We start from the raw sequence: 25,732 nt of genomic DNA, 5'->3' as shown, positions 1-25,732 counted from the left end.
TCTATCTATTCATGGAATAATACACTAGACCTCTTGTGTAGAAACTCCAGCCCAGAGTGTGGCTGATCGCCACCTCTTGGAAGTGGCCAGATCTCTTATGTTTGCAATGTCTGTCCCTCCTCGTTTTTGGGGTGATGCAGTGCTTTCGGCAGCCTATCTTATAAATCAGCTGCCCTCTTGACGTATTATTGTGATCTTCTTCCTTTGTGGTGCTTCCTAAGGTATTTGGTTGCGTATTTGATCAAAATCATCACGTCAATGGGAAATTTGTTCCCAAGGGGCTTCGCAGCATTTTTTGGAATATTCTACCACCCATAAGGGGTATAAGTGCTATCACCCTCCTTGACAACTATGGAGGAGAGATAGAGAGCATGTGGGGCCTGCCATTTTTGTGTCTTGGCGTGCAAAAGTATTGACACAAGGGCGTCATGCGGATACTTTTCCCTTAAATGAATACAAACTCATCAAATTTTTTTGTGGACAAAAAAAAATTCTAATTGTAAATCAGATATTTAATCTTCATTGTCTGTCTTCTAAACTTGTTCTTTTGCCATTACTATTAGGAGGGATACAGTGTCACATACTCATATGGAAGCATTGTGTTAGAGTTGAGCAAGAGTATTGTAATTGCTGTGAGAGAAAAATCATTCGTGAGTTTTTGATGACCATAGTCTATAGCTCAATAGTGCTTAAAGTGGTAAAATTTGTGATAGTAACTGCTTAAATGATGGATATAGATAAGAAGGGTGGAATCATTTTTCTATTGAATTTGACATTGGTTTGATGTTTAAAACATATATTTTCTAAACTTGGAGAAGAACCTTAACGAGTTTAATTCCATTTGATACATGGTCCTATCCAGTTTGGCCCCTTCTATGATTTATTATACAATTTTAATTTTCAATACATTGGCCTTGTCACATTGGAGCCTCCACAGTGTTTCATCAATAAAAAGAGTGTACCCAGTGCACAAGGCTCCTGCCATTGCGGGATCTGGGGAGGTTCATAATGTACACTGCCTTAACCCCCGCTTTCCGGGGAGGCTGTTTCCTGACTCGAACCTGCAACCACTAAATGGCAATGGGCATACCCATGGTGTTTCATCAATGAATATATGAAATATATATAATTACATATGTACTTATGCTTGTCCAGTTTCAATTATGTATTGCATTCTGTAGTTAATATGATTGTCTGTGTATTAATGCATAAATTCTTGATGAAATAGTTTTATAAGTCCTGCCGAGGCCTACTCAAAACACTCTGTTAGAATCTGTACGATGGTGGCCTAGGAAGTTTGACAATCTGTGATGCTCATGGAGAAAATATCATTACAATACCATTGGATGCATCAGGCTACCTCCTAAGTGTCAATGTTGAATAATTGACACCGAAAATGAATAAGTTACTGATTAAATAAAATTCTCTATTGACAGTTCATCTATATCATAATCTTACGATAAGTGTCACTCTATATACTCTGTTATGGTCTGCACTATTTTATGGCCACCGAATTTTGAATTCATTTGCGTTGTTGCTGATATCCGTTAACTCTTCAGTCTTCCCTTGTAATTCAAACATTTGCTTCTTCTACAAACAATATACATGTTCTTACTCTTCATGAATCTCCGTCTTTTCTATCTCTCTCTGAAAACAGTACTTGCTAGAGGGTCTATCTGTGGTGAAAAGTTAATTATCTATGCAAGTTATAAACATTATTTAATGGTCATGTAAAGATAGTTGATTTTCTCACTCGTGTAGTTTAAATCGTTTTTAGTGTATTTGTTTGGTCTGTGAACTTAGTTTGTTTTCTTAATATTTTTTTTTCTATTTCCATTACAGTCCAGAGCATCCCTTATTTCGGGCACGTGGACGGTCAATGCTAAGTGGTGATAGACAATCATTAAGAGAATATTCGGATGATATGGCTCCATCAAGGTTGCTATCTAGAATAATCATTCTTATTTGAATTATGATAGACTAATGCTTAGTTTAGGCAAATGTGATTGGTTTTTGTTTCCCTTTATTGGTTTTGGGGACTTTTATATTTGAAAGATAACGAGATTTTATGAAGAAAGCAACAAGGTGGAAACAAGAAGAGACAATATAGTACAAAACAGCAACAACAAAGGGGACAAACCACCAGAAAACAACTTCAGCTGGCGCTACTCAATAAGACATGATCCCAAATATAATGATTTCCTAACAGCCCTTCACCTGGCTAACTCACCAGATAATGAGTTAGCAAATCGCAATCTCCAAGTGAACTGAAAATTCCCTTGAGCACAAAGGTGTCTGGCCTTCCTAATTAGGTGTAAGTATCACCAAGGATGTCCTACCAAAGTTTGAAGGCAGCCTTTTATCAATCTTGAATCATCTTCTATGGTAGCATCTAACCATTGTCTGAGATGGCTAGCTCCATCCCTTTGATCACCGTCTTAAACTCAGCTGCAGCATTTAGTTTGACCGTGTTGGTTGGAGAGGGATTCCACAAGTGGCCGATCTGATTAGGGAGAATAGCTGAACTCGATAGTTGAGCAATATCTAATGAAGGTGTCCGTCGGCACTCCACGGAAAGCTTCCAATGTGACAGAACAACTAGTGGTCCGAATAACAATCAAATCAATCACCTCATGAGAGGTCCTAGTTCATTCTTGAAACATCCAGTTGACTAGTTGTTCCTGTCCTCCCTTATGGTCTAAATGCCAACTAAGAAAGTGAAGCACCACATCAACTTTCCCCTCTAATCAAGGGGGATAGACTGCCTGCCAGTACATCGTAAAATCTCAAATCTGAAAAGGACGATCCTAAGCAAGACCAAATAAAGTAACAAAGTGGGCCCAGACAGGTCGACAGCCCGGACAAAATTGCACTAGTCATTTTGGTCACTGGTTTTGGGAACATGTTAATTGTAAGACCATTGCTTTCTTTATTAGTCAATACTTGTCTGTATTGTTTTTGTGTGTGTGTGTGTTTTTTATCCTATAATGGCTTCATTATGGCATGTATTTCTTGCTGATTTGCTTATTTGCTCTACATTTGCATGTCCTTGACTGTTTCTACGTTACAGTCTAATTCTGTGTAACTTTAAATGAAGAGCACTGTGATCTATTGTTACCCTCTTTCTTTCCCATAATTTTCCCCAGTAATACATGCCATGGATTACTTTCTTCACTCCATCCCTCTAAACTTCTTTAAGCTGAACGAGTGATGATTTATGCTTCATATTGACACTGTACTTGATGCAAATATTGGAGTTTGATTTTTCAAGCCACTGAAAGTTGGAGAAGGGCATTCACTGCTTAATTATTCCAAGTTTATTCATAATTCCTGTGGATATTAATACTGAGGAATATTTATTGTATGAATGGGGAGCGGTTGACTACTAACACTTCTAGTGCATAGAAGATAGAGAATGTGGTGTGAAGCAGATGTTGGACTAGCCATCTGCATAGAGAAAGAAAAATTTCACTGAACAAGAAATTTTCTGATCTACTCAATGTGGCCATTAAATGCTCCGGTAGGGAGAAGTGACTTGAAGCCAGAATAGGAGTTATAAGAACAAGAGAAAGGCTAAAAATGTTATCGGAGAAGTATGGAGAAAGATGTGGATGGCTTTGGATTAGCAACAAATATGGCTCTAAAAAGAGTTGAATGGTGAAACAGGATTCATTTAGCCGAGCCCATTTTAGTTGGGATAAGGCTTAATTGGGTTTAGTTTAGTTTTGGTGGGTGGTGGGGGTTATGCATTTTGTTTTGCAGGCTGAAAATCTGATTTTTTTTGGAATTTTGGCCAATACGAAACAAAATTTACGACTCAGGTTATAATTGGCATGTTATCATTGTCTACTAATATTGGAGCATCTCATCCTTGAAAGAATGTTGAGGCATTATATGGATTATTTGCGTCACATAAGTTTGAGGCATTATTGACTATTTAACCACCTCACTTTGGTGCTGCTTTGGAAGGTCAAAACTTGTCCATTTGGAGCTATTTTAGATGCCATTTTACAGCTTCTTGCAATTAGCTTTCCAATGGACCAAGATGTTACAGTTCTGAGTTGTTGTGAAAAAGCATGGCCAATTTACAAAGATGGTATCAGGTTTGATAGTTTTCTATTTGTGGAAGTTTAACTTTAAGTGAATAATAGGTTGTTGTATGTACTTTTCTATTTTAGACTTTCTATTTTGAAAGTGTAAGTGAATAGGTTGTTTTACTTCTATTTTAGACTTTCTATTATGTCTGGTGTGTTGTGTGACGGACGTATTCCTTTAAAGCTTAAAGTAAAGTTCTTTAGGACTGTTGTTCGACCGACCATAATGTATGGGGCAGAATGTTGGGCAGTTAAGAAGTGACATATTGATAAGCTTTGTGTAGCAGAGATGAGGATGTTAAGATGGATGTGTAGAAAAACAAGGAAGGATAAAGTACAAAATGAACATATAAGAGCGGACTTGGGAGTTGCCCCCACGGTTTAAAGTATCGGTATCGGGTATCGTATCGGTTGGGCGATTTTAAGAGATGTATCGTATCGTATCAGAGATATGTATCAATCGGTGCAGAAACGCATGAAAATGATCAAAATACACATGGAAATACACTTTTGGACACAAAAAACAATATAAACAAGCAATTTATGTCATATATCATGCATATACACTAAGAATTGTGAATAATTTATAACAAGATAAGTGCGGCACTTTGAAATTGTTATAAAAGATTAAAAGATGAGATTTCAAATCTTTGTAAATGTATACAAAGAATGCAATACTAAGTTAGTTTAACATATTCTCTTTGAATCCTAGCAAAAAAAAAAGAATGAAAATAAAAAATTTGAAACAAAAAATCAATTTTTTTCCAAAAAACCTACCTTTCCCTTGTAGAACACCTTCAATCTTTGATTGTGGGAAGATGGATGCAGCAACTGATGTGAATCCACCTCTAATGGTGTCGTTTTTCTCTAAGGAATGGAAGCCCTCAAGTGATTTGGGCAAAAAATTGGATTTGAAGCTTGATTTTAGGGGTTTTTCCTTGCTGGACTGGTCCTTTTTCCGCCTGGAGAAGCCTCTGGTTCGTGTTCTTGCTGGAAACACAGAAAAAGTGGCATATGTTCTTTTAAGTGTCGAGACGATCGAGACGTATCGATACGTATCGGTACGTATCGATATGTATCAGCCACATATTGATACATACCGATACATTTCGATACATACCGATACATATCGATACGTACTGGTACGTAAAAAAATAAAAAATAGAAAAACTTATGTCTCGGCTGTATCGATATCTATCAACCGTATCGTATCATATCGATATGTATTGGTTGATACATATTGATACAGTCGAGGCAGTTTATTTTTAAAAAAAATAGAGGCGTATCGGTATGTATCGTATTGACACCGACCGATACCGAGACGTATCGGCCGATACGATAAGATACGTACCGATACTTAATTCCTTGGTTGCCCCGATCAATGACAAGCTCCGAGAGAGTCGTTTAAGGTTGTATGGTAATATCCAACGGAGGCCTAGGGACACCCCAGTAAGGAGTGATATGATCCTGATTAAAGTAGCTAAAAGAGCTAGGGGCAGACCTAAAATGACCATAGGAGAAGTGATCAGGAAGGACATGCATAGTCTAGGTCTTGTACCAAGTATGACCTCGGACAGAGCCTGTTGGAGGGTGAGGATCCATGTCGTAGATCCTGGATAGTTGAGATTCTCTTGATGTGCTGGGCTGTACCTCTTGCCCCTTACTATCTTTCATTTTTCTATTTATATATCATCTTTCATGTGTCCTTTTTTTTTCCTTTTTCCTTTTTCATCTCTTTCCCCATCTTTTTTTTCCCCATTTTGGGTAGATCTTTGTTTCTGTACTTTTTGTCTTTTGGATCCATGTAGCCAACCCCATTAAGTTGGGATAAGGTTGAGTGTGTTGTTATTGTAAGCATAGTTAAAAAACTTTTCTCGACCAGGTCAAGATTCTTGAGATCGCGAGATCTCGGCGAGACAGTGCATTTTTTTTTTGTTTTGGAAGGCAAATGGCTATAGTTGGCTCCGAAACTTTAAGGGAAGCTTGTTTTAGGCTTAATAAACATATTTAATCCTTCAAATTGCAAAAAAAAAACACCCATTTAGTGTTTTGGATTTGTACCGTTGGTTGGTAGTAAAGGCCGAACTCTTAATGTAATATTGCCTATTCTACACATTGTTTGAATGAGTGTTTTGTTCCGAAATTAGAAATTTCTTAGTGAGATTGATCTTTCCTCAAAATCTTATGATGTTTCTAACTCTTTAATTTTGTAATAGGATGGATTCAATCTCAATATTCTTGAGTCATTTTCTGTGTAGATATAGTCTGTTGGACTTATGTTGAGAAGTGATTTTGTTTTCCTATATGGTTTCAATCTGCTTTGTTTCTTTCAGTTCTACATTTTGTAGGAGATTATGTATAGAATACAAAATGTGAACTAATTAACTATGGAAAATGGAATTACAGGTCAGAAGGAGCATCAACGTCTGAGACTCGTAGAATAAGAAGAAGAAGTTTTAGCATTACTCCAGAGATTGGTGATGATATTGTAAGGTTGGAGCTGGCTACACCATGACTTAGACTTATGTTTATGAATATGAAATGGCACTTTAACTGTATGCATGTTCCCTTTTTATTTTTTCTTTCCTCTTTTGACACTTGTAGTAATATTAGTATCTTCCTTTTTGTTCTTTCTGTTGTTATCTCTCTTTTTTTTTAAATAAGACTTAGTTATTTTTTTGTGCGTTTCCATGTTGTTTCGAGCTTCTTTTATTGGAGAGCTCATACCTTTTAGGAGATATTGTACTGGACAATAATCCCAAATTAATATGCTCTGATCAGCGGTAATCTTGTGCACACAACTTTGTCAAGAAAGGTTCTATTTAGGAGTTAATAAGATCATACAATACAAAGATGAGGCATTTTTATATTAGGCTACCATTTAGAAACCATAGCAGTTCCTAATCTTTGCATTTGATTAGTGGTGGAAGGGATTCAGCTAGTATCAAAGCCCTTAATTATTTCAGGGGCTTGGCATTTCCTATTCCTAACATATACGGTGGTGATTGAGGGAGAGTTAATAAATGTAATTAATTATGCCAGTAAGCCATTAAGAAGTCGTTGGGGGTTAGATTAGGGGCTAAGGGCCCAAGAGGAAGTGCTTAAGGGGGAAAAAAAGAAAGTGAAAAATGATTTGACTGTTACCTGGTTCTTGGATAACAATGGCAATGTTGGAGCTTGAAATGGGTCCTACCACTCAACTTTTGTTTGGTTTGGTTTTTGTGGATCCTTTCTGGTATTGCATCTATTGAGGTATACTAAGAAACATGGGACCTGCCCTGCCCCATTCCGCCTCATTACCTGGTAAAGTCAGTAAATTTCTTGCATGTTTCATGGGCCGCCATTGTAAGGGTTGAGCAGACACACAATTGAATGGGAGCTCCTTTAAGAGATTAAAAAAGCAAATATTAGTCTTGAAAAGGTGATTACCACGATTATGTTCTATTTATTCATGTTTCTACATTTCACCTGAATGATATCTAATTGTCTACTGAAGCTCAAATTCCTAGAACTAAGAGTCAGATCGTCCAAGTCATCCAACCTTGATATTTTACAAAAGCCAATCTTTCAGGTGGGGGGGCCATTTTGAGAACTGCCCTTTGAAAATGAATGTGCCTGGTTATCCAGATCTTAAATGCTCCTTTTTTTTCCACATTCGGTGACTCTGTGTCCTAAAATTTGCAGTAATGTTTCTCTCTTTGTATGTAATGCATAGTTGCATACAGAGTTACAGGTCATATTCTCAGATATCCTCTATGCAAAAAATAGTACATGCTCTTAAATTTTATATGGTTCTATCTAAATCCATATCCTGACATAAGAAGTCCAATAGGAGCAATACTTGAAATGGCAATCCATAAAAGAACACCTATATTGAGATCGGCTAGAATAAGAGGATAGCGACTTCATCCTTTTGTTCATCAGCCTACGGTGTATTAGCAGCTGCTTCCAGATGTTGTCCCCTCCCAAGTGCAGGTTCTTACGTGTTACTCACCTGCTCGCCACTGGAAACACCGCTCCCCAGTCGGACTTGCATGTGTTAAGCATGCTACCGGCATTCATCCTAAGCAGGGTTCAAAACACTCATCTCAAACAGCCATCTCGACCAGGTCGAGTTTTTCGAAATCTCGAGATCTCGCTGAGATCTCAGCGAGACAGTGCATTTTTTTTTTGTTTCAGAACTATGTTTCGGTGGGCAAATGGCCATAGTTGGCTCCGAAACTTTAAGGGAAGCTTGTTTTAGGCTTAATAAACATATTTAAAGCTTCAAATTTTAAAAGAAAACACCCATTTGGTGTTATGGATTTGCATCCTTGGTTGGCAGTAAAGGCTGAACCCTTAATGTAATATTGCCTATTCTACAAATTGTTTGAAAGTAAAACAAGTAAATTATGCAATAATGGATAAAGACACACAATCTTGAAAAGAAATAGTTAAAGACTTAAAGTTTCTACTACAAACTACATTACTTACTACAGTGAACAATAAGTCAATAATACATAACATAAGTCATACACTCATACTGCATAGACACCTTGCTACCAGTGAGGGGTCGTAGATCGGAGTCCGGTGTGCAACATATAAAAAATCCACACCCATACAATAAGTATTTGTCTTATTTTTTTCTTTCCAAAAAATAGATTTTGGGAATAGTAACTTTACCTGAAATGGTTGAATGTTGCCAAATCAGGAGGAATAGGCAGCAATCAATCTCTTCGTTGTGTATCCCAGTAGCAAGGAGTGATGATGTGGCCAAAAAGTGAAGAAACCAAGTTTTCCCCCCTCCTCCAGACCAAAACAGCAGCCTATGTGTCAAAATATGTCGAAATATTGAAATGAAGCTCGAGTTTGTGCCTTTTTATAATAGGCATTGTAGCAGCTTGCCAATATTTCGGTGAGATGGCACAAAGTACTGAAATCTCGGTCGAGTTTTTCGAAACTTTGCATATTTCTATTTTGCATGGTATTTCGTCTCGACCAGCTCGAGTTTCTCGAGATCTCGGCGAGTTTTTGAACTATGATCCTAAGCCAGGATCGTACTCTCCATGAGATTCATAGTTGCATGTATTTTTGGAATGGAATATTTACAGAATCCCCATGAATTGGATCCAACCTTATTCCCTGGTATTTACATGAGATTCTTTTTTTTTATTCTTAAGCCAACTCCCAGGAGGGCTTAGTTGATCCATGATTATGTTTCATCTTTCGTTTCCTTTCCATCTAGATGTTCTCTATTCATTTACTTATATAGTTAGATTGAGTGACTACTACTTTAATGTCTTTAACTTATTTTATATGGTAGCTTACAATGCTAATGTAGTAGTATATTTTTACATATAATCATGGTTCAAGAACTCGAGATATCTCGGTTTCTTGCGAAACCGAGACAAAATCATACGAAACCCCATGTTGCATGGTTTCAATGGGTTTCACATGGTTTCGACACTATTTCGGCCATATTTTGGTAATTTCTCAAGTTTCGACCTAAACACCTACATAAATTCACTTGTCCCATAAGAAGAATAATAAAAAAAAATTTCAGCGAAGGATTTTCCTTCCAACAACCCGTGAACTTCGATTGGTCTCCGGATGAGAGGAAATACCTGAGGTGATGCTCTGAAGCATAGTTGTCAAGGCGTCGCCTAGGCATCCAGGCGGATCTCTAGGGTCCTAGGTGATTGCCGCCATTGTGTAGGGTGCCTTGCACTGGTTTAATTGGTATGACACTTATTTATGTCAAATATCATTTTTCATTTACTTAAGATATTATTCATAAATAAGCAAACACCCCCCTATTTGAATCCAATAAAAATAGTTAAAAAATCAAATTCCAAAAGGATAAAAAGTCAACCCCCCAGTTCAAGAACAAAAACTGGATTTTTGACGGTAGGTGAAATTTTCAACTTTCTAATGCTGAGTTTTTTCTCAAATCTAAAAATTCCATAAATCTTAATATGGTAAAACATGCTAAAAACCCGGAGTGCGGTAAAATATTCATTTGTTTCGATATTTAAAAAAGTATTTTCATTCAGAGTGATTTTGACTACATTCATGCACACTAAAAAAGGTTTGACCGGAACATAACTCCTTCAATATAATTCAGATTTAAACAATCTTGGATTTGTTGGAAAGCTGGTTTTTGTGTTCTACCTAATACACAGTCTCATGTAAAAATAAAATCATTTGATCAGTCAAACTTCTTAGAGAACAAGAACATTTCTCTAAATCGAGAGCAGTTTAACTTATTGATAAGATCATATTTTCTAAGAACAGTATAAACCAAATGTATGTTTTGATTGTTTCAAACTTCCAATAGCTTGCTTCTTCAGTTCTGCTGTCTTCTAGTTCTATGTTGATTTTTGATGACTTTATGTGGCTTAATATTGATTTTTAATTACTTAATGCGACTTGATGTTGCTTAATATTGATTTTTTATGACTTGATGTGGCTTAATGTTGATTTTTGAAGATATAAGGTATATATTGTAGCATACTAAATAATGTTAGAAAAGAGGGGAAATAAAAAATAACACTTGAGCGCCTAGGCACCGTCTAGGCAGGTGCGGGCGCCTTTCCGCCTAAACGCTTAGGCACCCCTCCACCGCTTTAGGTCACCTAGCCGCTTTAACAACTATGCTTTGAAGGCTCCCATGTCCAACCTTCCTGGGGTGGTGCCGCCGCCAGAGGACCCTCCCCCTCCCTCCCACCCCCCGGCCTGTCTTGGTCCTCCCTTTTTGGCAACTCCAAGTCTTCTTCTGGAGATGGCCTACGTTTACATTTTGTTTCCCCCTCCTTTATCGGTTCCATTAAGGTTGCCCAGTACGATTTTATCCTCTTGGTCAATAAAGCTTGCAAATGGGAAACTTGCCTTGTTGGGCATTTTATTGGTAGCCATCCCCTCTTCCCTATAGTCGGAACCTCCCTTTCTAAGCAATGGAAACTTCTGGGTTCAGTTGAGATTTACTTGCTTGATAATGGTTTCTTTATCTTCAAATTTTCTGATGAGTTTGACAAATCTCGTGTACTCGAAGGTGGTCTATGGAATGTTGGTAGGAAACCAATCTTCCTCAAGCAATGGGATCGATACCTGCAACTCAACAAACTCAACCTCAGCTCTATCCCTCTCTGGGTTTCTCTGCCAGGGCTTCCACTTCACTTTTGGTGTGAGGATGGTCTCAATGTGGTGGGCTTTGTCCTTGGGAAGCGTCTCTACTTATATGGAAGAGCAAAGAAACAAGATAGGCTCGCCTTCGCCAGAATTTACGGCGAAGTTACCGATGATGTCCCTTTACCGACCTCTATTACCGTCACCAATAACAAAGGATTTGTCTTCCAACAACCCGTGAACTTCAACTGGTCTCCCCCCATTGTGCTTCCTACAAAGTCTTTGGTCACTTAAATGGCAGATGCCAGCCCCTGCCTTCTCCTCCTTCCATTTCCCTTACTTTTGAATCCATCCCCCAACCCTCTCTCGAACCCCTTGACCCCATCGCTCCAAATTTTCTCACCCCTGCCATCGTCTCCTTTGGTAACCCTATCTTGGGCTCTCATAAGTCCCTTTCATCCCTCTACCCCTCCCATCTTCTCCTCCCTTGGTGGTGATCATAGTTGTCAAGGCGTTGCCTAGTCGTCGCCTAGGCGACGCCTAAGCGTCCAGGGGCCTTGGTCAACTTGGCACCTTGGTCGCTTTGCTCGCCTACTTGGTGTTGACCAAGGTACTAAAACTCGGGTGCCAACTTGACTCTTGGAAAAACCGAGACGAGTCGAGATCTCGCCGAGATCTCGCCGAGTTGGTGCATTTTTTTTTTTTCAACTCGAAGCCTCAACTTTGGGTCAACCCGAGATCTGGACCCGAGATCCGAGATCTCGCCGAGATATGTCGAGTTTTGTCCAATTAGGTAAGGTATTTAAGTGGTAGGTGGGTTAAAATAATGGGTCGAAACCGAGATCCAACCGAGATCCAACCGAGATCCAACCGAGATCTCGCCGAGATATTGCACTTTTGAGACTCGCAGGCAATCTCGTCTCGAGATTTCGAAAATCCGAGAAACTCGGCGAGATCTCGGCGAGATCTCGCGAGTTCTCGAACCTTGGTGTCGACTTGCTTTTTTACCCTCTTGAACGCCTTGGGTCGCCTAGACGCCGTGACAACTATGGTGTTGATTATGTCCCCTCTTCTTCCCCCTCTCGAGGTCGTCGACGGCGTCGGACTCGTAATTCTGCTCGCCATCGTGTCTCCGCCTCCTCTTCCCCTTCCGCTCTCCCTGTGCTTCTCCCTCCTATCCGTTAGTCTCTGATGGCCTAAGGACCACTGGTCACAACTGTTTCCTACCCTTGGAATCTTCGCCTGATTTTTCTGCTGCTCTTGCCATCCCAGCTCTTCCTTCTGAGGCGCCGGTGCTAACTCCTTCCATCAACATCGTGTCCTCTCCTAGTCCTGACCCTTTGAGTCTGGGGATTTCCAATTTGCTCAAAGGGAAAAAGAAATCCTTTTTGGCCCCTTGTCCCTCTCTCCCCCCTCTTTGTTCTTCCCCTTGCATAACCCTTTTTGTGGGCCCCCCTGTGGTCCCTACTCCTCTTCCCTTTCCCTTTATGCCTAGGCCCACCTCCCCGGGGGCTCTTTGGCTGTTCCTGCTAGGCTTAATGGGCCTGTTAATTCTTCCCTTTTGGCCCATTGCTCTAACCCTCCTCTCCTTGCCCACCTCGTTTGGGCCTTAACTCCAAGACTGGATCCCCCCCTTTATGCCCCATGTCACACCCCTAAACCACCCCTAGGAGGAATGAGCTGGTAACCTGGATATCCTACGATATTCGCCAATCCACCAGGATCCAGAAACAGTACTTTACATGTCACAAACCACACCAAAAGAGGTATACAGACAAATAGAGTATAATAGAGTGCAACGGAAGATAAAAAAACTACCCAAAAGATGGATTATATTTTATTACAATAAAATCCCAGGTACCTATGTTATACCTTATACATATCCATATATGCTCAAAAGTACAATATCCTGATAATTACATATCCAACAGAAGGAAGCTTATATAATCACAAGGTCTTCACAGGACCGCAGGGTATGGAAGGTCAACATTTCCATCAACAGCTTCATTGCCCATTTGTAAACCAGTACCTGCAAAATAACCTAAAAAGAAAGATTCCACGAGGAATGAGCTCCACTGAGCCCAATGAGTGAGTAATAAATCATGCATGCAAGTGCAAGTCTACAACACAATGATCCTATATGCATGAGATCAGATTTTATTATCTAGGCCACTGAACATCACCATCTAAGTCACTAGGTAAGTACTACTACAATCCCCAATACATGTATCCCTGGTACGGGCTTCTAACCCCTTCCCGCGATACGCCTATTGAGTTGTCGGAGAAGACCAGTTGGCTCCGGCATCCCTTCCTAAGGTCAGCCCGACTAGCCCCCTATGTTACTACTGTGTTACCACCAGCCCTATTAACTGATGGGCCAACAGACATCACCTGTCTTAGTGACCCGATGAGCCAAATTGACCTAGCAATGCCCCTCAGGACATTGGCCTCACACGTTTGTGGTGTCCAACATCTTAACCCTTGTTGGTAAGGGTTCGTAGTACGGGAGTGATAAATTTCTATATGACATCGTATGAGTTGAGTGGTGTCGTCCGCATCCCATTCTACGGGCCACCACACTCCTCATTTCCAAGCCGGCTACGGCATCTAATATAGTAATTGCAAGTATGAAGTGTACAGTGCTCCCGCATCCCTTACTACGGCACACCATACCCTTCATTTCTAAGCCGAATACGACATCTAGTCTACTGATTTCAATAATATGCCGTTCATCATAATATAGCATCTCAACATTTTCATTCACAGTTCCAAAATTTCAAGACAAGAATTTAAAGGGAATGAAATAACACATTCATTTATAATAAGATAACACACAGTAGTATTACACCTACATGAATGACATATTCCCACTCATCTTGGCTATGATCCACCTGCTCGAAGGACTGCCGGTCCTCAAAGGCACTCCGATACGCGTTGTCGGACAAGTTGTTATAGCCTACGGTTAATTAAATCGTAAGCAAACATTAATAAGTATTTAAATGGTTATGGAGTCCAGGGGTACCCTTGGTTTAGGTTTTAAACCAAGGCCACACTCAATTCTGGAAGTACAACAGCAGTGGTCGATCCAATCGACCTATGGGAATCAACCAGTAGTGCTGGCAGCAGCAAAACTGAAAAAGAATTTATGGAATTGATCATGGCTTCACACCATAGGGTGTTTCAAGTGATGTTCTAAGTATTCCTCAAAGTTTGGTCAAGTTTATAATCAAGGATCAGTACTGGTTGATTGGGCTGGTTGATCCAATCATCCTGAGTGAGTCAACCTATCACCCAAAGGTAGCAACAGGGCATGGCTTCCTATTTGGTTTACATAAATGGCCTCCCATATGATGTTTCAGGCCATGGGGTTGATCAGGTTCAGATCTGGTTCAAGTTTCTGGTAGTGGTCGATTGGTACTGGTCCATCCAATCGACCAGTGACTGTACAGCTTGAGAAATCTGAAAGTTTTTATTGTATAGGCTTGGTTCTACTGATCTATGGCTACTAAGGATGATCAGGGAGCACAGGTAGGTTATTGCTATGGTAAACGTCATATTCCAAAAGAAAAATTAAACATGCATGGGATTTTGGGATCTATGGCTCACATAGCCAACATGCATGGGGTTTCTTACACAAGGCTCAGCCGAATTCATATTTGGGAGGGTTTAACTTACTCTATAACAGTTCTGTTATAAGTAATAGGCCTTGGATTCAACATGCATTTGGGGTAATACCAGCTTTACTTTATAAGGCTTAGATTTAACCCATTTTCTAACATGCTAGGTATTCTTACATAGATTAAATAGGAATCTACAGAAGTTTGAGCATAGAAGAGTACTTATGCAAGGTCTAAAAGGATAGATTCACACATGCATGTTAAGATCCTAGTCCCCACACAAAGAAAACATGGAATTACCTCAAGTAACATGATGGTCCATAGGTTGTATAACAGAATCCGAAGTGAACATGCTCAAATCCTAGGAGCAGCTAGGGAACTAAAGAATAATTGATGGGGAAGGGGTTTACCTTGATGATCTCAAGTACAAGGAGGGATCCAAGCTTCCTCCTCTTCTTCTCTTCTCTTTCTCTTTCTCTCCTTCTTCTCTCAACGATTTCTTTTGGCTGAAGAAATGAGTTTCAGAAATAAGGGTTGGGTTTATACAGAGGGAACTTAGGGTCTGTTTGGCTAGGGGCTTTGGGTAAAAAGTGATTATTTTGCCAGTTTTGTGTACGGGGTCTATACACGGGTCCCGTTCAACCCATCGGTTGGGGGGTATACCTCTAACATACATTTGGGACATGGGGAGAAGTTTCCCTGATGCCGGATACCGGCCCCACCCTTCTGTAATGCAAATTACCCAATACAGCAGCACTGGGCGATTGGACTGGTTGATCCGAATCGACCAGTGCGGATCGACCAGAGACAACAACAACAGGAAAGTTTGGGTTTGAAGTGGAATTTCATCCCACTTGGAGGGAGAATTGGAAAATGGTTTCTTCTAACCAAATGAAGCCCTATGGGTCAAGTTTCTAACAAAATTGGAATCAAAGCAAATGATGTTCGGATGATGAAGTTATACCATTTTAATTAAGCAAGGGTCAATCTGCCAGAGTAGCAGAATTTGACATTCGAGTTGGGATTTAACATACATGTATGGAATTGAGTTCTCATCATGACATGTGAGGGTTTGGAAGATCCAATCTCAACCTAGACTAGAACTTAATCATAACCCTAGTCAGATCTCAAACCCAAAATAGGCTGAAAGCACTTTGCTATTTTGTGTCAGATCAATCATAGGCCAAGGCCTTCGCGTGACCATTCACCTACATGCTTCTTAGACCTAATGTATCTTGTATTCGGGTAGGGCCTTAGAAATTAAGGGGTGATACCTACCTTAGGCTGTACATTTGGTGGTGAACTGTACAGTTGCAAGGAGTTGGTGTTTGCCTTCTTAATGGTATGTAGGATCTTACTACCGGGCTTACATCATGCATCTCGATCACTGGGCTGATGCACCACAAGGTATCAGTAGGTATGGGTTCGGGTTCCGGACCTATATCCAAAAATTTAAATCAGCCCATATTTTTGGGCACGGGTTTAATACCCCAGCCTATTGTACCCTCTCCCTTCGAGTATTTCACCGTCGCAACCCTAGCTCCCCTCCTTTCCCTAAGAATCGCCTTTACATAGCCTACTCCTTCCCTACCCGGAGAAGGTTTTGCCTTTGAGCTTGGATATTAGAGATCATGTTTTTTTTTCCGCGAGACTATGGACCCCGGATAGTGTGAGTTCGTCGAGGCTGCTTTGGGTGTCTTTTGCAGTCCAGGAGTTTGCCCTTTCTTTAATGCGTTGTTTTTTGTTGGGGCTTTTGCCCTCCTTTTTGCAAGTTGTTGCCATTTTTGGTAGAGCTTTGTAATTGGTTCGTGCTTGTTTGTAGCCTCTCCCCCCCCCTTCCCCTTCTTTCCTTTGGTAATGAATTTTTTATTCACCAAAAAAAAAAATTCACTTATTCCCATCAAAACTTGAGGAAACCTAGCTCGAAAGTAGGATAGACACTTATTTATGCCAAATATCATTTAAGTAAATGAAATAATGCATCCATAGAGAACCTCTTCTTTCTGAACTTGAAAGAGGCCCATTCTAAGTTGATCTGAAGAAACAGAATCATCAGCATAACCTCATACAGGAGGGAGAGAATAACAAACTGGAGCTAACAAATCAAAGGTTTTGAGGCTTCCTCTACCCGCATCTCTATGTGCCCGCAAAAACTTCCATATGGAGAAAGATGGGCTTACCATGTTCCATCTATAGCACCTAACCTATGCCGATTTTGGCAGACTGTGCTCAACCCCGGTGAACTCATGCAGTTCCAAGGTTAATATTTCATTTACTTAAGATATTATTCATAAATAAGCAAATGCCCTTATTTGAATCCAACAAAAATAGTAAAAAAATCAAATTCTAAAAGGATAAAAAGTCAACCCCCAGTTTAGGAACAAAAACTGGATTTTCAGCGGTAGGTGCAATTTTCAACATTTAAATGCTGGAGTTTTCTCAAATCTAAAAATTCCATAAATCTTTTTTTTTTCTTTAAGGTGTGGGGGGGGGGGGAACTGGGGAGGGGGGAAGGTAACAGCCAAGAGACTCGAACTCGAGACCTCCTGGTAAGCATGGGCATGAAGTGCACCACAGCTCACCAACTGCCTCGCTAGGCAGTTGTTGTTAAAAATTCCATAAAAATCCTAATATGATAAACATTGTGAAAAACAAAAAGAGCGGTAAAATATTCTTTTATTTTGATGTCTCAAAATTTATTTCCATTCAAAGCAATTCTAAATAGCATTTGCACACAATATTAAGTTTGATCGGAACATAACTCCTTCAATATAAATCAGATTTAAGCAAAATCTGGGATTTGTTGGAAAGCTTTCAAACAAATCCAAGATTGCTTAAATCTGATTTATATTGAAGGAGTTATGTTCCGGTCAAACCTTATTCGATACTATGTCCAAAAACAATATACACCATCAAACTTGGGTCAAAACCACAAGTATTATTTTGAGTGTTCTCTATTTGAAACTAATGCATGTATTGGATTCAAAATGTCAAAAATAGGCAGCATAACAAGAATCAGGGAAAAAAAAACAACTTTTGGGCCTTGAAACCATGGTTTCGAGTTCGCCTAGAGAAAGTACTAGGTTTTGACCGAGATATTGCCGAAACATTAGAAATCTCGGTTTCTGACTGGTCGAAACCAGTGTCAGGACCGAGTTCTTGAACCTTATATGCACGCAAACACATACAACGTCCCTACCTACCCACCAATGCACCCACACACACACAAACCCTATGCTCTGACATCGACATGCAAAGCCTGAAGCGAGTGCATGAACATTGCCTATTAATTTATTACACATACAAATGGAAGAAGAAAAGAGTGAGGTATTCATGGTGACCACGTGGTGGAGGGCCGGTTAGGAGAAGAGGGGAAGTTGGGAAGAATCAGAGTTGCAAGGGAGAGAGAAGAAATCGCATTAGAAGATTTTGGGGGGGGGGGGGGGAGAAAACTCGCACACAGCCCACGGGCTACTCAAACCATAACTCAACTAGTCCATTCTATTCAATCTGTCCAATGCGTTGGTTACAACCATATGAATAAAAGAAACAGACTTCAATAAGGAAACAACTATACTAGGATTCTTAACAATTTAAAACTTGCTAAAACTATTCCTACGTATCCTACCCAAACTAAAGATCTCCTTACATAATTATCCCAATAAAATGATAATAAAATCCTAAATATGGTTTGGGCCAGTCCAAAGTAGCATTAATTCCCCCATTGTTGAGATAAACTCATCCGCGAATTTTGTAGAATGGAAGAATTAAAAGCTGATGAAAGGGGGGGGGGGGGGCATCAGCTCCATGCCTGCAACTGGAAGAAAATCCCAAATATGAAGCTTTGGGGATGCATCCATGGCTGGAAATTCATGGGGAATGATGAACTCATGATTGGGAATAACTTTTACTGCACTGGATTCCGTTGTTACCTGATCCACAATCTTCTTGTCTTCCGTTGCCACTGTTTTCTGTTCTGGTTGAGGTTGGATCACTGGTGCTGACTTTTTTGGCTTGGAACATACACCATCAACTAACCCATGAAGAATGAATGTCTGGGGCATGTGAAAAGGATGTAGGGTGCACAAGTTTTCGTCACGATCAATGATGCCTTTTCGTTCTTCTAGCCATTCGCGACCCAATTTAATAACATGCCGAGGAGAATCTAACACTCCACTATGATCAGTAAATAAGAAATGGAGAATTCGACGAATACATAATCCTTAGAGTGAATAATAATATGGTCATTCTTTGATAACATCTCTACCTCAGATCGTGAGATGAAACTGTTGCTTTGCCCTTGATCATCAATAAACAACATAGCAAGCTTTCTATTGGGCAAACACACTCTAAATTTGAACATAAAAGGGTCCATGGCCAGGTTTGTAATTTAAGGAATCTTAAAGGGTTACTAAGGCAGACCAAAGAAAGGATATGATGGGTAATAAAAATTAAAGACTAGGAATCTACTTGGAACAAAATAAAATTAAAGGGGATGAGATGATAAGAGAGAAAGACAGGGGTATTATGGGAAATTAAAAAAACAAAATAGGAAACATAAAGGAACCGTGAGAGGGAGGGGTATACTTGGAACAACAACATAATAGAAGTTTTAAAGGAATAAAGGAAGACAGGGATATTATGGGGATTAACAGGAAATAAAACAGAAAAACAAGAAAAAGAGGTAGTGGAGTCAAGTTGCACAAGGGGAGGAGTATTGGGGTCAATTGTAAAAAGAAAACAAAAGGTGAAGGGGGTAAATGAGTTACCAACAGTGGTGGTCTTCCTACAGGAGTCTGCAACTCCAGGGAAGCTTGCGGAGAAAATGGCAGAGGTCTCAGAACAGGAGTTCAAGTCAGACCAGGCTGGGAAGTTCGACGCCGAGGAGGAGTTCAACTTCGAAGTAGGGCAACTCGTGACTGGATCTTCAAAAACCAGGTATGTGTGGGTTTTTTTTTTTTGTTTTTTTCCGGTGGCTCTCGCACTCTGTTCTCTTATCGCTTCTCTCTCTCTATTTTTTTTTTCACTCGCTGAAATCCTGAAAGAGGGAGAGTCTGATCAAAGCTATGGAGCAAAAGGAAGGTGGGTTGCGAAGGGAATCTGAGGGGTGGGTTTTTCTGCAGGAGATGGTAAAGAGAGACTTGAGAGAGGGTTGTTGCTTGCTTCTTTTTTTTTTTTTTTTTTTTTGTCGGCAGAACAGTATGGGAAAGAGAGAATAGGGAAGGAGAATGAGACGAGAGGGATTTGTAGGGAAGGGAAGAGAGAGGAAGGAGATGGATCCTTCGTCTTTGATACCAAATTGGTGGACCGGTTAGGAGAAGAGGGGAAGCTGGGAAGAATCAGAGTTGCAGGGGGAGAGAGAAGAAACCACATTAGAAGAAGGGGGGGGGGGGAGAAAACTCGCACACAGCCCGCAGGCTACTCAAACCATAACCCAACTGGTCCATTCTATTTAATCTGTTCAATACGTTGGTTACAACCATATAAATAATAAAAGAAACGGACTTCAATTAGGTAACAACTATACTGGGATTCTTAACAATTTAAAACTTGCTAAAACTATTCCTACTATCCTACCCAAATTAAAGATCTCCTTACATAATTATCCCAATAAAATAAATAATAAAATCCTAAATATCTACTAGACTAAAATCCATATTTGGACGGTTCTCGGTCTGGGTTCCCAAACGTGTTTGAATCGGTCCAAGGTATTGCACCTGCAACACCAAGTATACTAAGTATAAATTTGGGATTCTGATCCCGTGATATTGTTCATAATATTCACTGTATGCAGAAAATGATATATAAGATATAACACTAAAGTATTTGATGTTTATGATGAATGAGGCTAGATTCTAGATTTTATGCGGAGAGAATACACTTGGTTTGGTTGACATGGACACATGGTAGAAAATGATGCCATCTCTTGGTGCTCATTAAGAATCTGCCGATATGCATGACTGTGTATGATATATATATATATATTTGTTGTGAGACCATATTGGTGTTCCAGAAGCAAGGTTTAAAATTTATGATTTTAGTAATATTTTGGTCAAATTTTGGAAATTTTCGGTTGTCATTTCATTTCGACAATTGTCGAAACCGAAATATTTTGCCGAAATTTCAAACAATGCCCATAAGTACAGTTCTGATATTTAGTCTGCATGAAATAAGATTGTAACATCTGCCATGTGAAAGGCTGTACTTTTATTGGCTGAGTCTGAAGCAGTAACCTCTGCCTATTTGGATTGTTGAGCACTTTAAGCTTCAGAAGCCTACAAGAAGTCCAATTTTTGTGCTGGTCATAAGAAGTCTCAGGATAGGCTCTTATCAAGCAATTCAGAGAGGAACATCAGTTAGGTCAGATGTTGAACAGTAATTTGCCATGTCTGTAGACATATCAGGAAGGTCTTTTCAATCAATGAGTTCCTGAAAGTGGAGGAAAGGGAGAGGGAAATGATAATAAATCTAGAAATATGTAATTAAAAAACAAGGTATGGTCAAGGCCTAGCTAGAAAAGGGGTTGTTTCATGAATTTAGATTGGAGAGGAAGTGCAAGGAAATTGTAGGAGAAAAGCAAAGATTTGATCTATAACCTTCCTTTTATCCTTTTATAATTAAATAAGAAAAATCTTAATATAGAGAAAAAGTTGAAAAGTCTCCTAGATTGTTCCCACTACCTGTATGTGCATTCTGATGATGTACATGTTATAAGTTACAATTAAGAGACCAAAACACTCTAGCTAAACAGAATTGAAAGGTACCAGCATTCTAAATGAGATAGGATTACTTTGGCACTTCTATTTATCTTGTCATTTTACATCCTCTTGTGTTTTATAAGTGTATCTTTCATTTTTCATTCTGCTTTAGCTATCATGCTCATGTTGTGCCAAATGAACTTGTGTTTAGGGCTGTGCGAGCAATGAATGAGACACTGAAGCAAAACCGACTTTTAAAAGAACAAGCTGATGATGGATCGGTTACAAATGACCAAGGCAATTGTTCAGATCCTAAAAAAAATGTATTCTTGTCTATTTCCTCTACTTGAAGATTGCAGTTCTATATTGCCCATATGGCATTACTCTGTTATTGTTGTCATCAAAATTGCATAAGGGCTTACTATTCTAAAAATTCGTTGATATTTTTAGACCATCTGATGTTGTCTTTACTCACCTTTTTGTTTCTATGTATATTTGGTACCTTTACTAGGGACGTAGATGTGTTATGCAAATGTCTTTTCCTTATGCTACAGTACCTCTAGTAGGCGCTGAAAGTGGATTGTGCAGAGTCATTGACATATTATATTTGAATGCGGATGTGAAAAATATTGCTTTTTTACAATTCTTTTCTTGTGGGACTTGGATATAAAATCATATGGATGTAACCAAAAGCCTTAAGATTTCCCTGCCACCCTCCTGGTGCCACTTGAGCTGCTGTAGCATTCCTTATCATTGCCACCACCACTATCATACCTCAAACTATTGCTCCCATTCTCAACATCATGTCTTCCAGAACTGCTGCCACTGTTTCCCATCATGTCAACAGAAGCCTCACCATGCTATTTCTTTTGCTGTCACTGCCTCTGCATGGCTGCAACAACTACCCCCCTATGGTTACCTCATTGCCTTGAGTCTACCACCACCATATCATGACTCTCTCAAGCCACAACTTCTCTTCCACCTTCTCAACAATGGTGACTTCTGAATCACTACCAGCTTTTCCACAACAACCACCCACATTGCTTAGAAGCTGCCACTAATGCAACTGCTTTCCTCAATTATGCCACTGCCACAGCTGCCACAGGCCCACAACTACCACTGGCACCATGTAATAAAAATTCAATTTTGGTCAAGCAGAAATTATGTGTACATTTGTGAACTCTTACAAAAACTGGACAAACAACCTATCCTAATAGATTCTTAATTACCATGATTCCTATCACAGACAAATCCCAGATGTAATTTCCCAAAATCATTTCCTTTTTTTTTCTAGCCATAGAAAGAGAAATTCTACTATAAGGGAAGAATGCACAATTATGAAAAGAACCAGCAAGCACAAGATACATGGCACAAATAAACAATTCTAAAAAAGACAGAACAAGATCAATTTATCTCTCTTGTGACTATTCGTGAATATTGTTCCATCATCTGTGGCCCTTCAAAGAGGCTTCTATTCGTTACAAATCCTTGATAGCTGTAGCCAACTCATCATATGTGACCCCATAACAGTATCAGCCTATCGCTTAGACCAACTCCTGCATTTGTCCACAAAGGCCAACGTTTGGATGTGTCCACAAAGATTCAGTTAGTAACACCATATAGGATCAGATTCCACTGGATAGATGTTTTAGACACTGGCCAGAATATATAGATCATCATCAGTCAAGGAGGAGTAACCCAATTGACAGCTAATTGCCCTTCAAAATACTTAAAAGTTAAAACCAATGCAACAAAATTATGATGCAAGATATACGATCTGTCAAACTCCATAAAGCAACAAGAAGGATAGGAGATTTTTCAGAGAAACATTTGATGCAAAAACTTGAATTCAAAGGGCCTTTTGATTTCCAGATCAGTTCTCTGTTCCAATTTTCAGAAGCATCATCAACTAAAGATTCATTATAGGTTTTAACAGAAGTAATTCGTTAGCAGTTAGCACTATTAATTCAAATTCTTTGATCGGTTGAATTCCCTCTGCAACATCATAAATAATCTGAAGCAGGTTCGATAGATTACTAATTCCCAATCCATGAGATTTTTATGAAGATCGAACTCCAACTAATGTTCTTATTGCACTTTTTCCATAAATGCTGCGCCAAAACATTTTCTGCAAAACCAAATTATATATATACACCCAAATCCTATCTTGGACAGTCTTAATTAAGATTTTCATTAAAACTAAAGACTAACAGTATCCATTAACTTAAAACTAAATAAACTGAAAGACATGGAATAAAAGAATCCATTAACAGTTTCCATCATTGAAACTATTGAAACCTTTATACTTTCAGGAACTTCTAGTCACTTGATTCACTCATAATTGTTAAATTTGGCAGCACTGACTCTTTATTGACATGTGGTGCAATACTGGTCATGATTTTCTTGTCATCAGGATCAGATACATTTTTTTAGCTTATTGTCAATCTTAATGATATCATTAAGAAGTCTGAAGCAGGGTCAAGTTAGTCACTTAGATTCACTTGTAAACAGAAGTTGTATTGAACTTTATGCAGGTAGAGAGTTGTTCAAGATGAATAAAAATTAAAACAATCACATTAACTCGAATAAACTGGCTTTAGTTTCCTAACTGATCAGATGGTACTAATTTGTAGATATGAGTATTTTTTCAGTCTAGGTGGACTTCACCACCAAGCAGAAAAAAGCAATAAAGAAGCATGGAAGTAATAGAACTCCTTAATTTAATCTTTAGTTGTTTGGTTGCTTCCCAATGTTTGGGATCTTTTGTTTCTGTAATTCAACTCTTTAGTAGGTGATGTTTGTCTTGAAATGATTTTTTATTCTATTAAGGATGCAAGTAACCGAGTCTCTCCCCTCCCCCCTCGTCTTTTTAAGTATATAACACTGGAGGAGATAGAAGTTATGGAATAATTAAATTTTAATATATAAGGTTTTCTTTGAGCTCCAATTTCGGTGAAGACGCTAAAATTTTTGCTCTTTTCTTTAAGGTCCTGTTTTGTTGCTAGGGAGGGTGGGGTGATGGGTCCAACATGTTAAGGGGTTGAAGGACATGGATAGTTAAGTGAGAGAACGCTGTTGTTTCCCAAAAGAATGCTTGTTTGGTTGGCTGTGGGTTATGGGAGGGAAAGTTTTATTTGGACAAAACTACTTCTAATATATCATTTCAATTTACACAAAAGTGCCTCTTTTCCCTCCTCTACCCTAGCCCCAATCATCTCCATGTCAATGTGCGGAGCTGAGTAAACTCCAGGTTTCTCTCTCTCTCTCTCTCTCCTTTTTTCTGTTTCACTATCCAGAAGTTGCAGGAGTAACTTCTTTTCTTCCTGTTCTCTCTTCTGCGATACATTACAGCTGCTGAATATTGTAGTTTCTCTCCCATTCTTTTCTCTCACTTCCCAAGGATGGAAAAAACAGTGTAAATCCTGATGACTTTCACTATCAGGTCCTTTGGTAGAGAATTTCGGGCAGCTGTTGAGACTGAGAAACAAAGTTCTTACCAAGAACTCCTCAGCATCCATGAAATCAGAGATGATTTCGTCTCACTTTGCAGCACAGTCCAACGAGTGGTGGAGAAGATTCTCAGGATGCCTTAAAGACTCAAGGCTTGGCGTTTCCTTTTTCTCCCAGTCCCATCAACGTAGATTTTAACTGCAAGCTTGGTTTCGTAATCATGGTTTCAGCTTTTAGAGGTACACCAGGTCCTTTTACTATTGTTTTTGTTCACTCCCGTTTCACCTAAAAGCTCAAACTGTTAGGGAAGGGCAAATACTCCCCCGCACGTGCAGGCAAAGATCCCATGGTCCTTGTCAGGTAAACTCTTCCGATTCCCACAAGTCCAACACCTGACCTTCTTGCTCTGATACCATGTTCGCTACCGTTTCACCTAAAAGCTCGAACTGTTGGGGAACCGCAGCATCAATGAATACATCAACAAATTTCACGACTGTTGAAACTTTCCCTCCATAATTCCTCATGATCTGATCAAAATCAATGGGATTTTTTGAGGGATTGGGTGAAGCATAGAGGAGCGAGCCTACGGGGATTATTTCGATAGTCATGTCTTTTCCACCCCAAGGCATCCAAAAGGGCTCATGTTGCACTCTCCTGAGAAACTCTGACCAGTTTCTAACACTAGCATCCCACCCCACTATTTCCCCTCCAACTAAAAGAGCCTAAGGGGATGATATCTTAGTCTCTCTAGGTGTTGATTCCCATGGAT

General features: G+C 39.4%; 1 protein-coding gene across 2 annotated transcripts in view; it reads left to right on the top strand.

Moving 5' to 3' along the window:
- LOC122640036 (probable serine/threonine-protein kinase SIS8) overlaps window positions 1-25,732 on the top strand; it is an 87,856-nt gene that overhangs the window by 30,762 nt on the left and 31,362 nt on the right. For both annotated transcript variants that reach the window (XM_043833133.1, XM_043833132.1), the window contains 3 exons: window positions 1,843-1,938; window positions 6,501-6,587; window positions 21,725-21,836. In XM_043833133.1, coding sequence (XP_043689068.1) covers window positions 1,843-1,938; window positions 6,501-6,587; window positions 21,725-21,836 — 295 coding nt within the window. The remainder of the gene's footprint in view (window positions 1-1,842; window positions 1,939-6,500; window positions 6,588-21,724; window positions 21,837-25,732) is intronic.

This window comes from Telopea speciosissima, chromosome 9 (genome assembly GCF_018873765.1).
Source record: "Telopea speciosissima isolate NSW1024214 ecotype Mountain lineage chromosome 9, Tspe_v1, whole genome shotgun sequence".
NCBI classification, from domain to species: Eukaryota; Viridiplantae; Streptophyta; class Magnoliopsida; order Proteales; family Proteaceae; genus Telopea; species Telopea speciosissima.
Note: the sequence above shows the minus strand (reverse complement) of the source record. Positions and strands in the feature narration are given on the sequence as shown.